Source organism: Olea europaea, chromosome 9, assembly GCF_002742605.1.
Source record: "Olea europaea var. sylvestris chromosome 9, O_europaea_v1, whole genome shotgun sequence".
Taxonomy (NCBI): domain Eukaryota; kingdom Viridiplantae; phylum Streptophyta; class Magnoliopsida; order Lamiales; family Oleaceae; genus Olea; species Olea europaea.
Window position 1 is genome coordinate 9232408 of NC_036245.1, and position 19044 is coordinate 9251451.

A 19044-nucleotide genomic window follows, 5' to 3' on the forward strand; every position below is an offset into this window, starting at 1 on the left:
GTATCTTCATGTAATGTTTGATGCCCAGGCACCGTAATTAATTTTTTAAGAATTTCTGATGTATTTTGCTCATTTCAAATGGATGCCATTTTTCTGCCTTCTCGTAGCTAGCGGAGGATTTAGGCGCATCACCTGTTTGGGTATTCAATGCTGGTAAAAAAAAGTCTCCATCAGTTACTGTTTTTTTTTGTTGGTTTCCAGTGATATAATGGTCTTTTATACTTCATTGATTTTCAGGAATCAGTCATAATGATCAAGTCGATACTCCCATCATTTTGCCTTTCGTGCAAATATGGAAGTTACTACATCAGTACATTGTCATGCTTTGCATGCTTGTTTTGTATTTAGTACCGGATATAATTGCATTGCATCTTGGAGTTTCAACATTCTGAAAAGTATAATGGATTATGGCCTATTTGGTAGGACTTCTGCTTCTTGTAAAAGAGCTTTCTGAATAAGCAGTTAACTATCTCAAAAAGTTCTTCTAGTTAAAACACTTTGAGAAAATTATTCAATGTAGTAACTTTCTGAAAAGTCATCCATTTCAAAAGTATAACAATGTAGTGACTGTTCGGAAAGCCAAAATTGCATTGCATCTTTGAGTCTTTCGAATGCACTAGCGGAAGTTGGATTTCTTATCAGGCTAGAGAGGAATTAGTGTTTCAATTTTCCATCGTTGTACTATATAATATTGGTTGGCATAACAAGCTCTGTGTAGTGATGAGAGTTATACTTCATTCTAAGCACTGAAAGAAGACATTTCCTTTTACCGATTAACTACCTAGTCTAAAAGGTATATAACTGATGAGAGGTCATGTTGATAACAAAAATCTTGTCATCTCTTTTAGAGCATTAGCTATCTGTTCTCAGGTTGGACAGTAAGGATCGGAGAAGGGCAATCACTCATTCTTAAGACCAAAGAGTCGGGCGGAAAGATAAGATGGTTCATTATAGTATCTCTCGCTCACCCAGTTGTTGAAATTCTGCATATTTCATTGTTTTTAAGTGCATGGCATGCTAACCATAAAATTTAGATAAATCCCCCTATAAAAATGCTTCCTCTTTTATTGCTGAACGCAGGTGGCACCAGTTACAAGCCCACTAGAAAAGCTAGCAACAACATGAATATTTCTACTTGGGAGTGTCGTTTAACTCTAACGGACCGAGTTCGGGTTGATAAAAACCAGTCCAAAAACTCAGAATTTTTCTTTGGAGACCTTTTCAAAATGCGATGATAACACTTTCAAGTCCGGCTAAAGGAGGAAAATCCCAGTTGATTCGTTGTGCCCAAGGACCAAGGTGCGGAAATGACGAGTCCAACATGCACGTTTTCTTTTATTGTCCCTCCAGTAAATGAGTTTAGAAAGCTGCAAGGTTTAGGGAGGGGGTAAAATCAGACGACGGGCTTCGGCAGGCAAATGATAAGATTCTGTATAATTTTCTCTGTTAGGTGTAGGGAGGAATTTACACTTATTATCGGTCTAGTTTGAAACCAAAAAGTTGCTTTTAAACATATTTGAATAATTTTCTGAAAGCGTTTTATCTGGCTAGAACTTCTTGAGAAAGTTATTCTGAAATAGCTTACTCGAAAAGCTCTTTTACAAGAAATAGAAATCTTACCAAACGGAACCTCATCTATCGGGTAGGAAGTCATCTTATATTTCTACAAACATTTCGGTTTTCACTATAGGGAATACAGGCCATACAAGTCCAACCGGATACCAAAAAGGTATTCATCATAGAATTATTAGAGATGCAATTTCCAATACCTCCATCAAAATTTGATCTAAATTTTTTGACAAAGAATTTTGTACACGCACCAGATTCTCAACAAAATTTGGACCTTCATGTAGAAAAAACCACTTCAAAAGTTGAAGGAAAAAACCGAAACAGCAACAAGTTCCTGTCATAATCTGCAGGTATCAGGGTCTTAAAACAATTTAACGATCACCACAGAGAATGTTTTCCCGAGCATTGAAACATTGCACATTTACATTTGCCTTCATGCTCCAACTCTACAGAACAGATCGTACAAAAAAAGCAGTAAATTTCGAGTCAGCAATTCAAAGAAAATGAGGAGATATCAACATTTATTTTTGGAAAGCTGGCTTAAGACCAATACCTTGGACTAAGGAAGAACATGTGAGCGAAATATAAGTGGGTAGGTGCAGCAAAATCCACTGCTCCAACACTGCAAAGAATCAAAGTTTGGCAAGAAGCTTCAATGATTGCAAAAGTGAGGTGATGTTGACCATATTACTTGACAGAAGCATGTCTGATTATAAGTTCAAGTCAAGCTGAATGAAATTAGATTATAAATCTGGAATGATCTACACATTTCATGCTTGTTTTCCCTTTGCCTGAGCTTCTGCTTGAATGTCTAAATTCCAGTGAGAACATCCATGTCTATGAAAAAATATGTCAAAGAGGACTAACCACAGAAAGCAATGGTCCCTGTTTGAATTTGTCATAGAATGAAAATGATATTGGATTTGGATTGTCTCCAGGACCTCTGATGAATCCACTGAAATATAAAAAACATATCAAACCCTGCCTAACATATAAATGCCAACACTCGCCATCACAACAAATGCCTTTCCTTATAAGCAAGCAAAAAATGTGGCTCTTATTGAGATAAATATTGAATGATAACAGCAGATTTTGAAACTCACATTAGTGACGGTGCAATCAAGGGAGCTCTTTTAACATCAAATATGGCAATGAGACCTTTGTATAGTTCGTCACCATTTCTATATGATACGGCCAAGCGCTCTCCTGAAGCATCCCATGCTATCTTCTCAATGCCTTGGCTGTAGAAATAACAAGAAAATTAATGACAGCATTATGAAGAAGTGTCTTCATACATAACAAATACTAGAAAAAAAAGGTTAAATATAATCACTTCTGCTAGAAAGGGCTTGAGAAATATAACATATTACTGCAAGTCTCTTCATACATAAATTTTTTTTCAAAAAACCCCGACTGCTAGGAAGGCCTTGTAGTACATAACATATTATGCTGAAAATGCAAATCCAGGATTCCAGTTTTCCATTTTCGGGCAGTGGTGGGTAGCAACTGCCCTTTTATTTTCTGGTGTTGGTGGGTAGAACTGCCCGTTCATATTGTATTAAGTGAAGAAGTTCCGTGCAATACCAAAACAAGAACAGTTTCATTCAAGGTGGACATTAGTTGCGCATTTAACTAAAAAGTTGGATGAGTCTGTAAGTAAACATATTAGAGGATTTCTCTACCTGCCAGTCAAGGATTGTATCTCTGGCAACTCAACAGCTATGGGGTGTGCATCTGAAGAGAATCATCCCCAAGAGTTAAAAGCAAAAACAGAATACTAATGAAATATCTGTGCACGAAATCATAAACAAACTGCTTCGATCTATGTATTCATATAGAAACAACAAAATAAAATTCGACTATGAAGCAACATAGTGCTCTTTTTATCTAAATCTCCTGTTTGTTAACGGTACTCAGCAAACCAAGGTTAAATTTTCTTGCAAACTCAAGACTTAGAAGAGACTTCTGTTTAGAATTGTGTTTATATTCTAAAAATGCATAACAAATTTACAATTAACAAATTAAAAATCTTTAATACAAAAACATAAATTATTCTCTTCCATTTGAAGTTCCCCCCTCCTGTATTCCATTGCTATCACAGGATTATGTATATCGAAGGCTATAAACCATGAATAATCTTACTTAAATACGTCCAAATTAAAACTAAGACATCAATTAACAAGAAATTTTGGAACCTGGAGAAATCTGATATACCTAGTGATGGAGGTTTTGATGTAAAATGAATAGAAATTAAAGTTGATGATTCAGAACAAGCAATAAGAATCATGCGCCCATCAGGATCCCATGTTGCTCCCTATCACCAATAATTAAGAGGAAAAATTAGATAATAATCCCATCAACAAGATGAAGTAAAAAACTAGAATAATGATATTTTTAAGCCATGCTTACAAAACAGAAGTCTATGTGACAGAAAGGTCACTGCCACATATTGTTGTTTGTAAGCATGGGCGGAGCCATTCATGGTCCAGTGAGGGCATTTGCCTGCACCGGACTTTTGGCCCAGCCTAGACTCAATCCAATTTTTAATCTTTTTTTGTTTTTCATTTATTTATAGTCCTGCCCATACACTAATTTACCCCAACTCCAAGTGCACGGTGACATTTTTTGACTCTTTCCCCTCAACAAGAATTTAAAAATTTTCTTTTAAGCCAAGTCTGGTATAGCTTTTCATCTTGATTGTAATTGGAAATCTTACCCTTTTTTTCTCCATTGGGACCCACCCGTGAGAGGATGGGTCAAGAATTACGGCAGCCAACAGTCACAATTTTGATAGAAATCAGAGGAGAAGCTTCCCCAGACAAGTACTTAATCTGTCCTCATTTTGAAGTATTTTCAAGGTTCATTTCTTTCCTATAACGCACATTTTCTTGGGCCCTCAAAGTTGCAGCAAAAACTTTCTTGATCATGTGATTTTTCTGTTTAATTTTGGAGATTTTTCTGTTTAATATTAGGGATTTTGATTATGTGAATGTTAAATATTGGTAATATTTGAGATGGATTCTTGAAATCCTGATTTCAGTTAATTAGTTAAACAATTAGTGATGATTTTCTGGTGTTCTACCAATTTGTAAAAATTAGTAGTTATTTTCTTACCAATTAGTATTTGTCACTTCTGGTTTATTTTAATGTGGAGTGCCAATGGAGAGATTCTTTAAAAGAAAACATTTTGTAGAAAATACTGATCATGAAATATCAAATAAAATGTATTTTGATGTTGCACAATTTGCTACATATCCTAGAATAAGAAGGAAGATAATCATCTTATTAGTGTTGTCGCTATGACATTTTTAGCATTGTCGTAATATCATCAAATCCATAATCGAAAAATTCGACCTTGATTAAATTTTGCCACACTAGACAATTCCTGGCTCCGCCTACTCAAAAGACTAGGATATAAGTATTTCAGCTGTCATCAACAGCAAAAAAAGAAAGAAACATTCAGGATATAACTACCCCGTGAAGGTACTGACATCAAAAACATCATGGCAAGAAAAAGCATTAACTTCTAATTAAGCTTAATCTAATCTATTACAACCTCAATTCTCGTGGTTTTGATCCTTCAGCTAAATATTGCGCATGATCAGACAACTATCGGATGCTTCAGCAATATGGCAATGCAAAAACACTACGTAAACGGAGTGAGATGGTAAAAATGTTAAAAATCAATCCTTCTGCATAAACTTGATATACAAGCAATTGAAAATAGCCATCTTGCACACACAGCAATTCCAATTACAACAGGTATAGTATTCATTCCAACCTAACACATTATAGTCATATTAACTTTTCTCTAAAGGAAATCCCATATAACTTCATAACCAAGTCATATTTCCCCCAGAGAACAGAAACCAAACCATACAAAAGAAGACTTGTTATGAGAAAGTGCAGCATGCTAGGAACAGTGGACTCACTCAGCCATATAACGGCTAATAAAGACATCGAACAAGATACATAACATCTCTATCAAAAGTAGTAAGGTACCAACCACAGAAATTATAGGGGATTCACTAACCGTGACAAATCCATTTTTGGATGACCATCGTTCTGATGTCCATGTGTTTGTCTCCCAAAGATAAAATGTCCCATCACTGCACAAAATGTGATGGTGAAGTTATGAAGATGTATGTTTACAAACATTTAAGTTTCCTTCCTTTTCAGTAACGTATCATTTCTTTATGAAGGTCGATAACATGCATGTGCAACTGGAAATTTTCTAAAGAAGTAACAGTACAATTTTGCAGCAAAAAAATAATCTCCTGAGGGGGACCACTTGAGAAGCGATATGCCTCCCAAACCTCGTCGAATAGGAGTGCCCAGACCTGTGAGCCATACAGACACAAAAACATTAGACATCAGGAAAAGAGAAGTAGAAGGTTACAAAAGAAACAGAATACAACAGAGCCGGCAATGATAAAATCCATATTCTAGTCAAAGCGTATATTTAGGCCAATAACTTGTCTGTCAAGATATGATGAGGTAAAACCTATGATTGGACGGTTTGTTAGTGTCCAACACGTATTGCATCGTGTCAGACATCGCCCTTTGACACTTCTTGACATCGATCTGAGTCCAACAAGCCACTTGCAAAGTCCTACTTTTTATATATATTTTTTAAATCTCTAACGCCTGAGAAATGCTTTAGGGACATTCAAAGGGCATGTGTCGTGCCTATACTAAAAGGGGGAAAAAAGAAGAAGAAAGATGCTATATAAATTTACTACTGGAAGAATTAAAATTGACGTGTCCCTAACGTGACCATGTCGTACTTTCTAGAAAAATCACACGTTGCTATGTTTGTATTGTGTCCATATATATATTTGGGAGACAGATAATAACCTAAAGCACAATCATCTAAACCAAATTCATATTTTATGGTAGTAGGTTTCAGATTAAACCCTCATTTTTCTTCCCACAAAGATGTTGATAATCAAAGAAAGAAAGAAAGTTCTTAAGCAAACTCTGATAATGCTAATAGACCCCAGAGTCCTGTCCTCTCCTGGTTTGATCTGAACTGTCTTTCCATAAGAATTCTCGAAACGCTTGAAAGTAAAGTGCACAGGCCAAAAAGTGAGTCATTTTGCTTGAGCAGGAACATGTATTCTAGAGTTAGCACTGTCACAAGGCTCTATCCAATATATTACAAAAGCACAATTGCGCATATTAATTAGGTATAAAAGCACATTTTTAGGTAGAATATGCTTACCCCACAAAACATTATAGTAATACCTTTACCAAGTACAAATAGAAATCTCTGTTTATTTTTACGAAATTTACAATAGCTACTTTACGTATTTCTGCCTGCTTCTCATCACGAACAACCAGACTTTTTATTCAGATGAAAGCTTAGAAAGTTATTCTCACACAGTATCTCTTCATTGTCCATTTGACTGGACTGAGATATATAATTTTGAGGTCTATGTCGTACAGGGTCTGAAACACACTGCTTGAAAAGATGACCACAACCTGAACTTGTTTCTCAGAAAATCAAAATAACATTGATACTCTGCCTTCTAACACAAAGCAATATTCATGGTCTTGGGTGGTCTTGACGCCGATAGTCTTTCTAAATGCTCCATACTTGAATTCAAAGCATAATCTTTCTGAACGAAATCTCTTAGTCAAATGATTTCATTCATTTGCATATGACGTAAGAAAACAGGAATTAACAGAGAAACTACAACAGGCTGAACCATATTTGTCGAATTTCCCACGTGTCTACAGATTGAACATAAATGGCAAACATGAAATTACACAAGAAGTGAATAAACATAAATTAGTTTGAAGCCCGTGCAACAGAAATATGGTATATGAGAACAGAATTAAACCTTAACAAACAAGAACCATATTTTGTGTAACATGAATGGTAAACAAGTTCGCGAAAATCATTAATGGTCAACGAGTTCAAAGATTGATGTTGAACAGAGAAGGAAATCACATCTAACAAGAAGAAGCAAATAATTCTAGCTTGCTTGCAGAATTAGAATAAACTAATTTGCTTCAATACATGACCAATTATATACCTTGTGCAGCATCCCATATGGTGAACGATGAACTCTCGTATGAAGCTGATGCTAAATATGTAAAACTGAGTCAAGGAAAATTTCAGATTCATTAAGTATAAATGCCCGTATCCAACCTATAAGTGTTCGACAAAAAGTTAGATATGAAAGCCAAAACTGATTTTATCCAACGGGAAGTTACAAATATAGAATACCAACCACGTTGATTCTTTCCTTCTTAAACATAACTGAAGCTATTTATCTAACCCTCAAGCTAGTAATTCCAGAAAAGTTGATATCATATTGTCAGATTTATAACTAGCTCGTATGGATTTGTAACAAAGACAATCAAAAACACAGTTAATATTACAACCATGGTAAACTTCCGGCGGTATATGAAGATCGCTAGATGGTAATGATTCCCTACGGAAGAAGCATCAGGAAGAAAAGAACAATAAAAAGAAGCAGAAGATTCCCCTCTGTGCATGAAACAGCAGCGAATCAAACTAGTATAACATGAAAACTCTGGATAAATAAAAACTCCTCTAAGCTGGTCATTGATTGTTATGAGAAAGTGAGAAATTAGCAAACGGCCTTAAGGGAGCTCTGAACTTGGTTTGAACAGCATTTATGCACCAAAAACAAAGCCCATCTCATATGTTCACGAGATGGGAAAGTTATTGAACAAAATGATGGTGAACTTAAGCAAAAAGGCCCTGAGGGAGCTTGAAACTTAGTTTGAAAAACATTTATGAGCCAAAAATGAAGCATGTCTCATCTGTTCACGAGCTAGAAATTTATTGAACAAAAATTGGTGAGATTTGTAGTAGTAAAACGTCAACTGATGGAAACCTCAATAAAGTCAGTAAACCGAAGCAACTTCGTAAGCAAATGTGACTTAGACCCAGGAAATGAGCGGATTTGACATATATTGTATTTCATGCATTCATTTTCCTAAGATATTAGTATACCAAATGATAAAGAACAGCATTAAATCATATGAGTATGGAACAGTTATAAAATGAGAAATGAAAATATCCACAAGTTGCATGACTATCAGTGAAGGCAGAACTGCATCACTATAACTGAATTGGATATCTTCCATCAGGACTCCACGAAAGTGAAGTTATTTGTTCTTCATCAGAACTTTGAAAGAAATCCACTAAAGTCCATCTAGTCATAGAGCCTCTAGAAAGCATGCCTGAGGTAACCCCAGATCTCACAGATGCGACATTGCCAGGATAAGAAGCAGACCAAATACAAATTCCACCCCTGTTCATTTAGACATTAAAAGTATCAATAAGCTAAAGACTCTAGCAAAACAATAACAAGATTTAAACAAAAAGGAACAAAAAACGGATTTTGTGATACTAACTTGCATGCCACAGAAAGTGTCTTCCCACAGTTTGGCCTCCATTCTACGATTTTGACATCTTTCTGGGATTCATGAATCAAAATGCAAGGATCCTTCCTATCTATTAAAACAAAAATGGTTTAACAGAACAATTAAAAAAAAAAAAGGAAAAAAGAAATCAGTTAAGAGCATGTAGAGATGATAATAGAAAATGCCAAAAGAATAGTGAAAAAAAGGAGTATCATACAAGTGAGCATACCAGAATCATCATAATCGCGAATTGTCACGTGATGTGGCCCAGAAATAAATGCTAAAATATGCTTGCGTTGGTGCCAACTTACGCCACGAAGATCAACATCTTGCAACAATTTTACCTGAAAATGGATATCAAAAAGTTGCTAAAGAGCTGTCACATATTCCCACTAGGCAAACTCAGTTACATCTAGCCCTTATACCTTTCCCTTTGATTAAGCCAGCAACCTGTTTATGATATACAGGCATAAAGCATAGTCATAATATTTTAATAGATGCAAGCAGATTTCTATAACACGGCCCAAACATGTTCAAATCTACGCACAATTCTCTGGTCCAAAACTAAAGCTTTATGCAGGCCAAATCACTACATCTGATGTGGTACATAAGGCCCCAAATTAAAGACAACTTTCTAAGAGTAGAAAAATACATACACCAGAAGACTGCAAATATGTAACGAAACATGACTTAATTATTATAAAGTGTGTGCATTAAAGAGTGACATTACATCCATGGGCCGTAAGAGGGGCTTGAGCGAACCACTCAACAGGGCCCTCAATGTCACAGATAGAAACCCAAATCTGCCATGTCCGGTAGCAATTGGCTGTTCCGCTGCCGTGCCCAGAAAATTATCGGGTTCGAATGCGACTGGACTAAATACAGTTCCCTGTAAATTATTACAACCCATTAATGCTAAAATTTCAATCATTTAAAAAAAACCAAGATCCTAAAAAAATTGCTTAACAATAATAGCTCACGAGAATTTTGGCATAGGTTTCTTTGGCTTGATCGTCAGAGAGGTTATCTGCAGTAACTGCGTTGTCGAATTAAAGAGTCCAAAATATGAGAATCACATTGAAATTTATCATGAACTGAATATAAGAAAATAAATTAAAAGTTAATACTGAGGTCTCTGTTGATTTCGCAGATTGTGACGGAGCCTTTCTGAGGAAACGATGGCATATCTGCCAATTAATTAATTGGGCGTGTTAGTGACCTGTGAGGTGGTGTAAGAAATGGGCAGGGTTTATCAATGGAAAATAGATGCAATTTTCTTTAGGTTCTTGCCAGGGTTTTGCTCACTCCTCTATTCAAAATCCCATCTCAGTAATCGCACTTCGTTTCAAAAGTCGCACCGCTTTCTTCGTGAATGTTTTGTCGGACTGTAACAAGCACGCCTTTGGTATGAATGAATAATTAGAATATAGGCATTGTTTGGCTATTTTTAAAATTAATTATTCTTCAAACTCATTTTTAATCATTTATTTTCTCTTATAAAATAATTTTACATGTAAACTCAATTTTTTTCTATTTTTAACCTGACATTCTTTAAAAAATATATCTATTATTAAATTTCTTCTCAAAAAATTTCTACCAGACAGAGACTATTAATAAATAAAATTTTAATTTAATTTTCTCTCGAATTGCTCTCTTCGTCAATATATTCAATCTGATGCAACAATTTTGAAGGAAAGTCTTGTAAGATTCTTGTTTACGTATCACTTATTTTAACAATTTATTATTCTTAACTATAATTACCATGCGAATTTCTTCTATTTCATTAATTTTGTTCGGATCCTCTTTTTCTTTCAATAAAAGAAAGGAGAAGAATATTCTACTAGATATCTCTCTTGTTCTTGTTTAATCCCATGGGCATGAAGTGATTTGAATGTTCGCATGAGCAGTGTAATGGGCCTAGGGGACGAGCATTTGGATATAAAGAAAAAGATGATAACGATCCGAGCATACAAAAATTCCGTCCACTAGACTATTGGTGTAATTGAACTAGACGTCATGATTGGGCCGTACCAATTCAAGATCAATTTTAATGTGATAGAGATCGAGGGGTTTGATATTTAGTACGTTACGATCATTCATACTAAGCATGTCCGGATAATACTCTCAGTGAATAAAATTTTAATTTTTTCCTTTCTATATTCTATCCAGCGTACTGAACATATTAAATACGTCACACGAAGAAAGTAGTAGTAGAACCCAATGCCTCGTTACAGTACACACTGTAATCACTAGATTGTAATCTATATACTGCTGGACTGTCTCATTGTAAGTGATTGAAGAGCGTTTAGGATTTAATCAACAACCGAATCTGTTAGCTGATTGCAAAATCCTTGGACTATTTAATCATTGATGAACTTACGGATTTTGAAATCACAGTAAATTTAACAGTACTAAAATCCTTAGAATGATGGCAAATTTACGTTGTAGCACATGATCTAATAGGAAAATCTCTCATAAAATTAAAATCGAGTGGGTCCAAATGCAAGGTACTACAATGTTGCCAAAGTTTATTTAATATCATATCAAGCAGATACATCTAAGTCTCCAAGAAACATCCTAAATAAACAGAAGTAACTCGCTTTTTCAGTAAGGATACAGCTCTTTCATTTGCTTAAAACAGCAGACAAAATCAGACGAACATATGCAATTCAGGTCTGCTGAATGAATTATTTCCCTCGTCCTCCAAAATGGGATAAGCAGACACAAGTGCATCCTGAGCACCGATGTAGAGCGAATTATAGATCTTCCAATACACTTCCCTGACCTTTCTAGCCGGATGGAACAGTCCCTGAAGACAATAGTTCAGAATAACAGAAGCTCCCAATGCAACCCTCATTCCTTCGACAGCTTCCATGACTGCATTAATAACGTGTGGGGATGTCTCGAAAATGTTAGGCCAGACATAGTTCAGCAGGTGGACCAAAGCATCTTCACATCCTAGACCAGCGACCCCCAATGCCATATGCTTGACTGCTGAAGCTGCAGTTTGCCTATGAACCAAATCTCTGTCCATGAGAGCATCCTCAAGTAATGGAGTCACTGCATATATGTAGTCTTTCCCCATCTCGCCAATGTACTCGAAAAGGAAGGAGAGCGACTTCAGAACACCATTCTGAACATTAAGCTCCGGCACACGGTACTCATTCATCAATGCAGGCAAAACTGTAAACGGCGAACAGGTTTCTGCAACAATTGCAATGGCCACGGTCGTGCACACACGGTTCTGCCGTTCCTGCACCTTGAGGTTATTTAACAACGTTGCAAGAACATCTTGTGGCCCAATAGCTTTTGCAATATAACCAAAAGTATTCACAGTTGCTCTACGAATACCCTTCTTATGTGCTTTGAGCATCTCAAGAAGTTCAAAACATATTCTCATCCATTCCCTAGCAGGTACAAACTCAGCCCCACGATCAGCAATTCTTCCAACAAGGTCGATACAGTTCTCCTGGACTTTTTCATGGCGATTCTTCAAGATTGGAGTCAGCCGTGGAAGCAAATCTTTGATAGGAGGAGTCATCTTAGTCATACCGATAACATTGACTATGGCTTTGAGAGCGCCCAATATTGAGCCCAGGACTTCAGGATACTCCTCTCCTAAATACTCATATAATACCACACCAAGATGGCCCATCAATTGTTCTTCTCCACACTGTTTCATCACCACAGCAATTCTAGATATCAGATCTGCTGCTTGCTGCCTCACTTTTGCACTCTTATTGTTGAGCCGCCATTTTATAGTACCACATATCTGAGGAAGGTATGGCTTCACTCTCTGTCCAAGGGAATTCACAACGGCACCAAACCCATTTAGCATAACATTAGCATCATCACTTGTTTGCTCTTGGAATGCATAGAGAATTCCGTCAATTAATAGCTCTTCCAAGCGAGCATCAATATCAGATGCCCCCAAGTTTGCAACCACTTTCTCAATCGTCTCCATGACCATCCTTCTATATGGCTCACTTTCATCTTTCAAGTCTTCAACGATTCTTCCTACTATATCAGCAACACCAACTTTGTTTGCAATCTCCACTGTAGTCTCAACAAGCTGCCTGTAATTTCTCCTATCCAAAGCCATCCTCCTTACCCAGAAATTACGGAAGAACTCCGGAAGTATATCATTTCGGATATAATCTGCCTCCACACCTTCTGTACTCACACACTGCTTTACCACTTTCAGCACAATTTTCTTCATTTCTTCATCTGGAGACTGAAACTCACGAATCAGAATAATCATAACTTCCTTGGTGTAGTAGCTGGCATATATGGCATCCATAAGTGGTATGATAAATCCAATAGCCTTCAGGAATGCAGCCAAGACTTTCCCACGGTGTGACCTTATACCCTTCCACAGAGGCTTCAACACTGAGTCAAAGCTTTCAATGCCATATGGCGCAGATGCTTCAGCAAGGGCAGCCAATGACAGAGCTGTGATTGTTCTGACCTTCTGATTTTCATCATTAAGACCATGTTCGATAATCTCAACCAATGACCTCAAGTGTGGAAGAACGGCACATCCAATTAATATTGCAATCTGCTGCACAATCTTGATACCTGTGTGACGAGCTTGCCAAGATTTTTTGCTCTGACACACAGCTTTCAAGAATGGCAGCAATGCAGGAATACCAAGTGCAGAAGCAACAACACTAAAAGCTCTAGCAGTAGTGTTCCTCACATACTCATCAATGTTATCAATGTCTGGACGCATTGCAGCAATCATAGTCGCCAAACCAGCGGCCTTGCTGAGATTGGAAATAATTTCTCTACCTTCCACCCGAGCATAATAATCTTCATCAATCAACAAAGGCTCTATGACCACCAAAATTTTGTGTACATATGGTCGAACCAACTCATCCAACTTATAGAGCACCCTGTCAATAACTTTCACTAACAAGTGTCTCTCCTGATCTTCCAGTGTGGGCTGCATGAGCAGTGGCAGAATACGGTTGAACAGTGGACCAGCACCAAATTCCCTTGCCTTATCCGTGAGCTGTCTCAGAGCAGTTTTTCTCTGTGGAGGTGTACCGTTTTTAACCTTAAGCAAGAGTTTCATGATCTTCCGCTCTTTTTGCTCTTCTGGAGACAACACCTCTTCATCTTCTTCATTTAGAAGTGCACCAAAGTACTGATAATCCTCAGGCTTCATCATTGGCAAACCACCAGGCAACTCTTTTGGCACATCAAACTGCTGACCCCGATTTTCTTCTGGAATAGAATACAGTGGAGTCGACATTGGTGTAGGTGTAGCAAGAAGCTTTCTGGCAGGAGTTCTGATTGGAACATATGAAGCAGGGGGTTCCAAAATCTTATACCCTTCCTTTGGAAATATTGCATCAAGCTCCTCGTCCGTTAATGGCCTATTCCTTTCCTCAATATCTTTCTCCCACCTCATCAAATTGTACTGCTCAGGAGTCATTGCAGCATTACGCATGATAGCATTCGGTGTTGGGGTAGCAATATCTATAGCACCAACAGGAGTGACGCCAGGGGTAAAGGCAGCAGCAGGGGTAGCGCCTCCCATCGGTGTTGCACTGCCCACAGTGGCAGGAGTCTCATCCCACCTCGACCTCTGCCTTTTGGGTGTTGGTGTAGCCAACCCTGCCAGCTTCGGTGTGGCATCCCAAGTCATTCCTGCAGGGGTTGCTCCAGGAGTAGCCCCGCCAGCAGCCGGGGTTGCATCTGAATCATTCAATCGTCCTGGAGTAGGGGTCTCATCCCACCTATTTTTCCTTGAAATTGACGGTGTTGCATCCCCAATCCTCCCAGGAGTTGGAGTTGCATCCCACCTTGCAATTCCTGGGGTAGAGTCAGGCAAATCCCAATCTGAGCCTGCCTTAGCTTTCTTATCACCACGATTCTCATCCTGCGACACATCCCACCTATTCCTCTTCTTCGGCTTCTCTGCCTCTCTCTCTTTTGCTTTTTCCTTCACAGCTGCCTCCTCTTCCTTCTTCTTTGCTATCTCCCTCTTCACATCCTCCTCCTTCCGCTTTAATGCTTCTTCCCTCATAACATCAGCATAAGTTCTCACTTCAGGCCCCGGAGTCTTATCCAAGAACGGATCATTCCTTTCAGGGGATATAATCCTGTTCAGCCTCCTCCTCCTATAATCATCCTCCCGATCGATTATCTTCCCAGGTTGCTTAAATCCTGACATCTCATCATCGCCCCCAGTTCTCAGGGGCTCCTTAAAAAACTGTTTCGGAGCAGTGAAAGATGCCATCTTCTTAGCAATCTCATTCTCAGTAGCATCAAAAGCATCATCATCATCATTCACTGGGATGGATTGATCATAACCGTCAAACTTGTTCGAACTATATAGATCAGTATCAAAGGTTAGAGAAGTGAGTGCAGCGAGATCCTCCATTTTTTGCCTCTCTTCTTTTGTCTTCTGTATCTCCATGTCCACATCCATTTTGTAATTTCAGAATCAATCAAACTTCCCTCGAATCTGAAGATCACAAAATCCTAACCCTAGGTTAACCCTAATTTCGAATCCTCCTGCAAAGATGCAGAGAACAGTATATTTCAACCACTGCGACAAAAAAATATAAATAACCACAAAAAGACGTCCATAAATCATCCCCGAATATCAGAAAAATAAAAAATAAAATAGATGTAACAAAAGAGAAGGAAAATAATACTCTTTTATCGAACTTAAAGCGCCCAACGAATCTAAGAAGTGATTAACCACAGAATCACTAGCTCATAAAGTTATCTAAAATGATTAACATGCGACGTATAAATTTGTTAAACTCGGGTTCTTGATGAGAATTTCAACCAACCTTAGTTTGGGATTTCCCGTCGAGTTAAGCCAAGCTCGGTGTCGATTGGGTAGTGTTTGCGCAGTTTGAGGTGCTTGACGGATGCTTATATACGGGTCCGGATATATGAAAGCGGATCCCTGCCGACTAAATGGGTCAATCCTGAAAGTCGGTTTTCCTGTTTCGTCTCCGAAGTTATCCGCTTGCTAGGTCCGAAACGAAGTTGAAGGCTTGTAGCACGATTTCATTCTCCAAGATTGATTTTTCCTTAAATTCATTTTATATTATATAATTTTTTAATAAAATAATTTTTTTCCTAAATGCAAAATTTAACCTTACTTCTTATCTAAAAAAAAAAAAAAAAAACCGTGTTAGGTCAATATTTTTAAATTAATTTTTAACTATGTATTTCGTGACTCCACAAATTTATATTATTTTTTCAACCATTTATTTCTTCAATTTTTTTTTTAAATTTACTAAAAATATGATTTTTACTAAACCAAACAGATACTTTACAAAATCCATTCTCAAAAAATGAGATGCAAACATGTGTATAAATTCGAATGCAAGTTAAAAGCATTTTTGAAAAGTGTATATAATTAGATCGTACTTGTCAATTTCATAAAATGCATAGATAAAAATCAGTTTAACAATATTTAAATAGGGTAATTAGCACAAAACGTCCATACCTTTCATGATTTTTGTGGAAAACACTCTTACCTTTCGTTTTTTGGCGCATATCTCTACCTTTACATTTTCTTGTGAAAAACATCATTTTCATCATTTTTCTTAATAAAAAGTTATAAAATGACTAATATACCATTCTATTTAAATTAAAAAATAGAAGGGTATATTAGTCATTTTATAACTTTTTATTGAGAAAAATGATGAAAATGATGTTTTGCACAAGAAAATATAAAAGTAATGATGAAATGCGCCAAAAAACTAAAGTTATGGACGTTTTTCACAAAAATCATGAAAGGTAGGAACGTCTTGTGCTAATTACTCATTTAAATATTAGCCGAACATTGGCTTAAACTTTAGATCAGTCGAATAATTGATAATTAATAATCAATTCAACCAATTCATTTGATATCTACACTATCTATAGAACTCTCTTTTTGTTAAAATTATTAGCACCAATCCGCAAGTTTCATTAAATACGCTAATGAGTTAATATAAACAAGCTAATAAAAATTTTAAGAATTTTCACGAAGAATATATTCAATCATAATTACTCTCGATGCAATACAATTCCAGCAAATAACAAGTAATGTGTGTAAGATAATTGAAAAAGAAATTAAATTTTTTGTTTATAAACAAGTCAAATAACTTATGAGTAGTATTCATCACCGAAAAAATTGACAGTACTATAATTTCTAAAACTAAAGAGTAAGATTAACCTCCTAACAATATCTTGACGTAGATACGCACAATTTTGTTGCACTCTTATGTAAGCCAACATCCTCAATCTTGTAGGGCATCAATACTCTCAACTTGTGCTTAGCCCACATTTGACATTCTTAAAATTTAAATAAAATTGTTTTGAATAGTATTTTTTAAAAAATTGTGTGGTTCAAAAGTAGGTAAAAAATTTTGATTTACGTATTGATGCTACCAAAAATCGTACCTGATGATTTTTCGAGCTTGATGATTCTGGTTGATCACGATCGTGGTCTCCCGGTACCTGAAACAAAGACAACGAGATGTGTTCTCGTCGCCCCTCCGATACTTAAGTCAGAAAGGGAAATATATGCGTGAGGCTATGTGCTGAAAAACAATGAAAAATATACCTGAATAATGGTTCAAAGTTCTGTATTTATAGTAGTAAGTGACATTCTCCTAATTGGACTCAACTAGCTGGATGTCCTCATCTATTGGAGTCCTGAATAGTTAAGGAGTTGGTTGAATTCCAGAATTATACGTGAGATAGGATTTTTGTGGGAGTTAAGATTCCTAATTGCGTAGGAATTCTAAAGGGTTAACAATCGTCAGTAGTGAGGGGAGGACTATGCCCGAGGACAAATGTTTGCAATACGCGAAGCAGCATGAGATGTGGTCGGGCATAATGTCTCGAGGATGGTCATGCTCGAGGACACCGCAGATGGATTTATACCTTTATCAAAAAATAGTCGTCGGGAATGTGATGATCGGGGATATTGGAAAATGTCCCCATCATAGGCCCCCATGCATATATGCTCGAAGAATATGCTCGAGGATATGATGCAAAGAGACTGGAAATAAAAGCTCGAGTTTTTAGCTCGAGGATTTCTGAACACCTGTGATCGATCAGAAGGCTGACGTACACTGACGTCAGCCCTAGAATAGGAAAAGGCGGTAAAAACTGGTGGGGTTGGATGTAGGACACGTGTCCAGATCTAACGGTCGGGGTAGTGACCTTTGGGCTTCCTGCCCCTGTTGCCTATAAATACCCTCCCCTCATTTCATTTTTCACTTTTTACTCTCAGTAAACTTCTATCGCTAATCGTCGGGATCGGAACTTTGAGTTTTTAGGCGTCGACTTTAAGGTAAGACCTCGAGTTTTTAAGTTATTCTTTAGGCGTTTTTTACCTAGGTCAGGATGTCTAGTAGTAGCAGTAGCGACTCTTCGTCATCATCGTCCTCGAGGAGTACTCCCGAGGACATAGGATGCTCGATCATACCTATGGCTGTCCCAATTAATGCCCAACCTCGGGCACAAAGTATCCCGACCCCTTTTAGGTACCCCGAGGTCCCCTGTAAATTTAAAGAACATCTAACAATATCGACGGCTAGGGAGCATGGGCTCATGCCCAAATGCGACATTAGGACGCCAGGGGTAGAGGATAGGATGGCCTTAGCTCGAGATGGAGAGTTCGTGATTTTTAGGGACTCGCTTAAGGGGGGATTTAGATGGCCTCTGCATCCCTTTTTCGTGGCCTTATTGGTCGAGCACAATATGAGCCCTGGACAGCTCGTGCCAAATGGGTGGAGGATGCTTACCTATTTCTTTATAGCCTGTAGATACCTAGGAATTAACCCATACGTCGATCTCTGTAGGATGGTGTTCGACCTGAAACAGCTTCCTCAATACACTTGTTTTGCTTACCTTTCGTCCCGAGGAGGATTTAGATTACCGAGGATGCTCAGTTCCTTGAAAGGTTGGAAAGAAAAGTGGTTTTATGTCGCACCTCAGGATAGTGACCTTCCTTTTAGTCCTAGGTGGGTTTTGCCCGACACTCCCCGATTTTGTGAAGGTCAGGCCTATTTCGAGTCTTTAGAAAGGCATAGGGTAATGTTAGAG

At 37.5% G+C, this 19044-nt stretch overlaps 1 protein-coding gene and 1 pseudogene across 2 annotated transcripts; both read right to left on the reverse strand.

The window, feature by feature from the left end:
* Window positions 1-1705: 1705 nt before the first annotated feature.
* On the reverse strand, window positions 1706-10283 carry LOC111399590 (aladin). Its single transcript, XM_023026991.1, has 15 exons — window positions 10101-10283; window positions 9954-10009; window positions 9704-9862; window positions 9203-9317; window positions 8965-9064; window positions 8688-8861; window positions 7611-7669; window positions 5822-5909; window positions 5603-5678; window positions 3784-3883; window positions 3252-3303; window positions 2673-2810; window positions 2437-2524; window positions 2123-2191; window positions 1706-2015 (listed from the first exon to the last, which is right to left on the reverse strand). Exons 1-14 carry the CDS (start codon window positions 10156-10158, stop codon window positions 2129-2131), a joined length of 1326 nt encoding a protein of 441 aa, XP_022882759.1. The 5' UTR covers window positions 10159-10283; the 3' UTR covers window positions 1706-2015; window positions 2123-2128.
* A 1142-nt stretch (window positions 10284-11425) lies between these two features.
* On the reverse strand, window positions 11426-16029 carry LOC111399591 (annotated as a pseudogene). Its single transcript, XR_002703761.1, has 2 exons — window positions 15783-16029; window positions 11426-15498 (listed from the first exon to the last, which is right to left on the reverse strand). The product of XR_002703761.1 is annotated as a splicing factor 3B subunit 1 pseudogene (transcript).
* Between the last annotated feature and the right edge of the window lie 3015 nt (window positions 16030-19044).

Coding starts and splice junctions, on each gene's coding strand:
- LOC111399590 (XM_023026991.1), bottom strand. CDS start 10,158: ATGCCATCGTTTCCTCAGAAAGGCTCCGTCACAATCTGCGAAATCAAC. Junction 10,010..10,100: donor CGAAATCAACAGAGACCTCA/GTATTAACTTTT, acceptor TCGACAACGCAG/TTACTGCAGATAACCTCTCT. Junction 7,670..8,687: donor TCGTGGAGTCCTGATGGAAG/ATATCCAATTCA, acceptor ACTCAGTTTTAC/ATATTTAGCATCAGCTTCAT.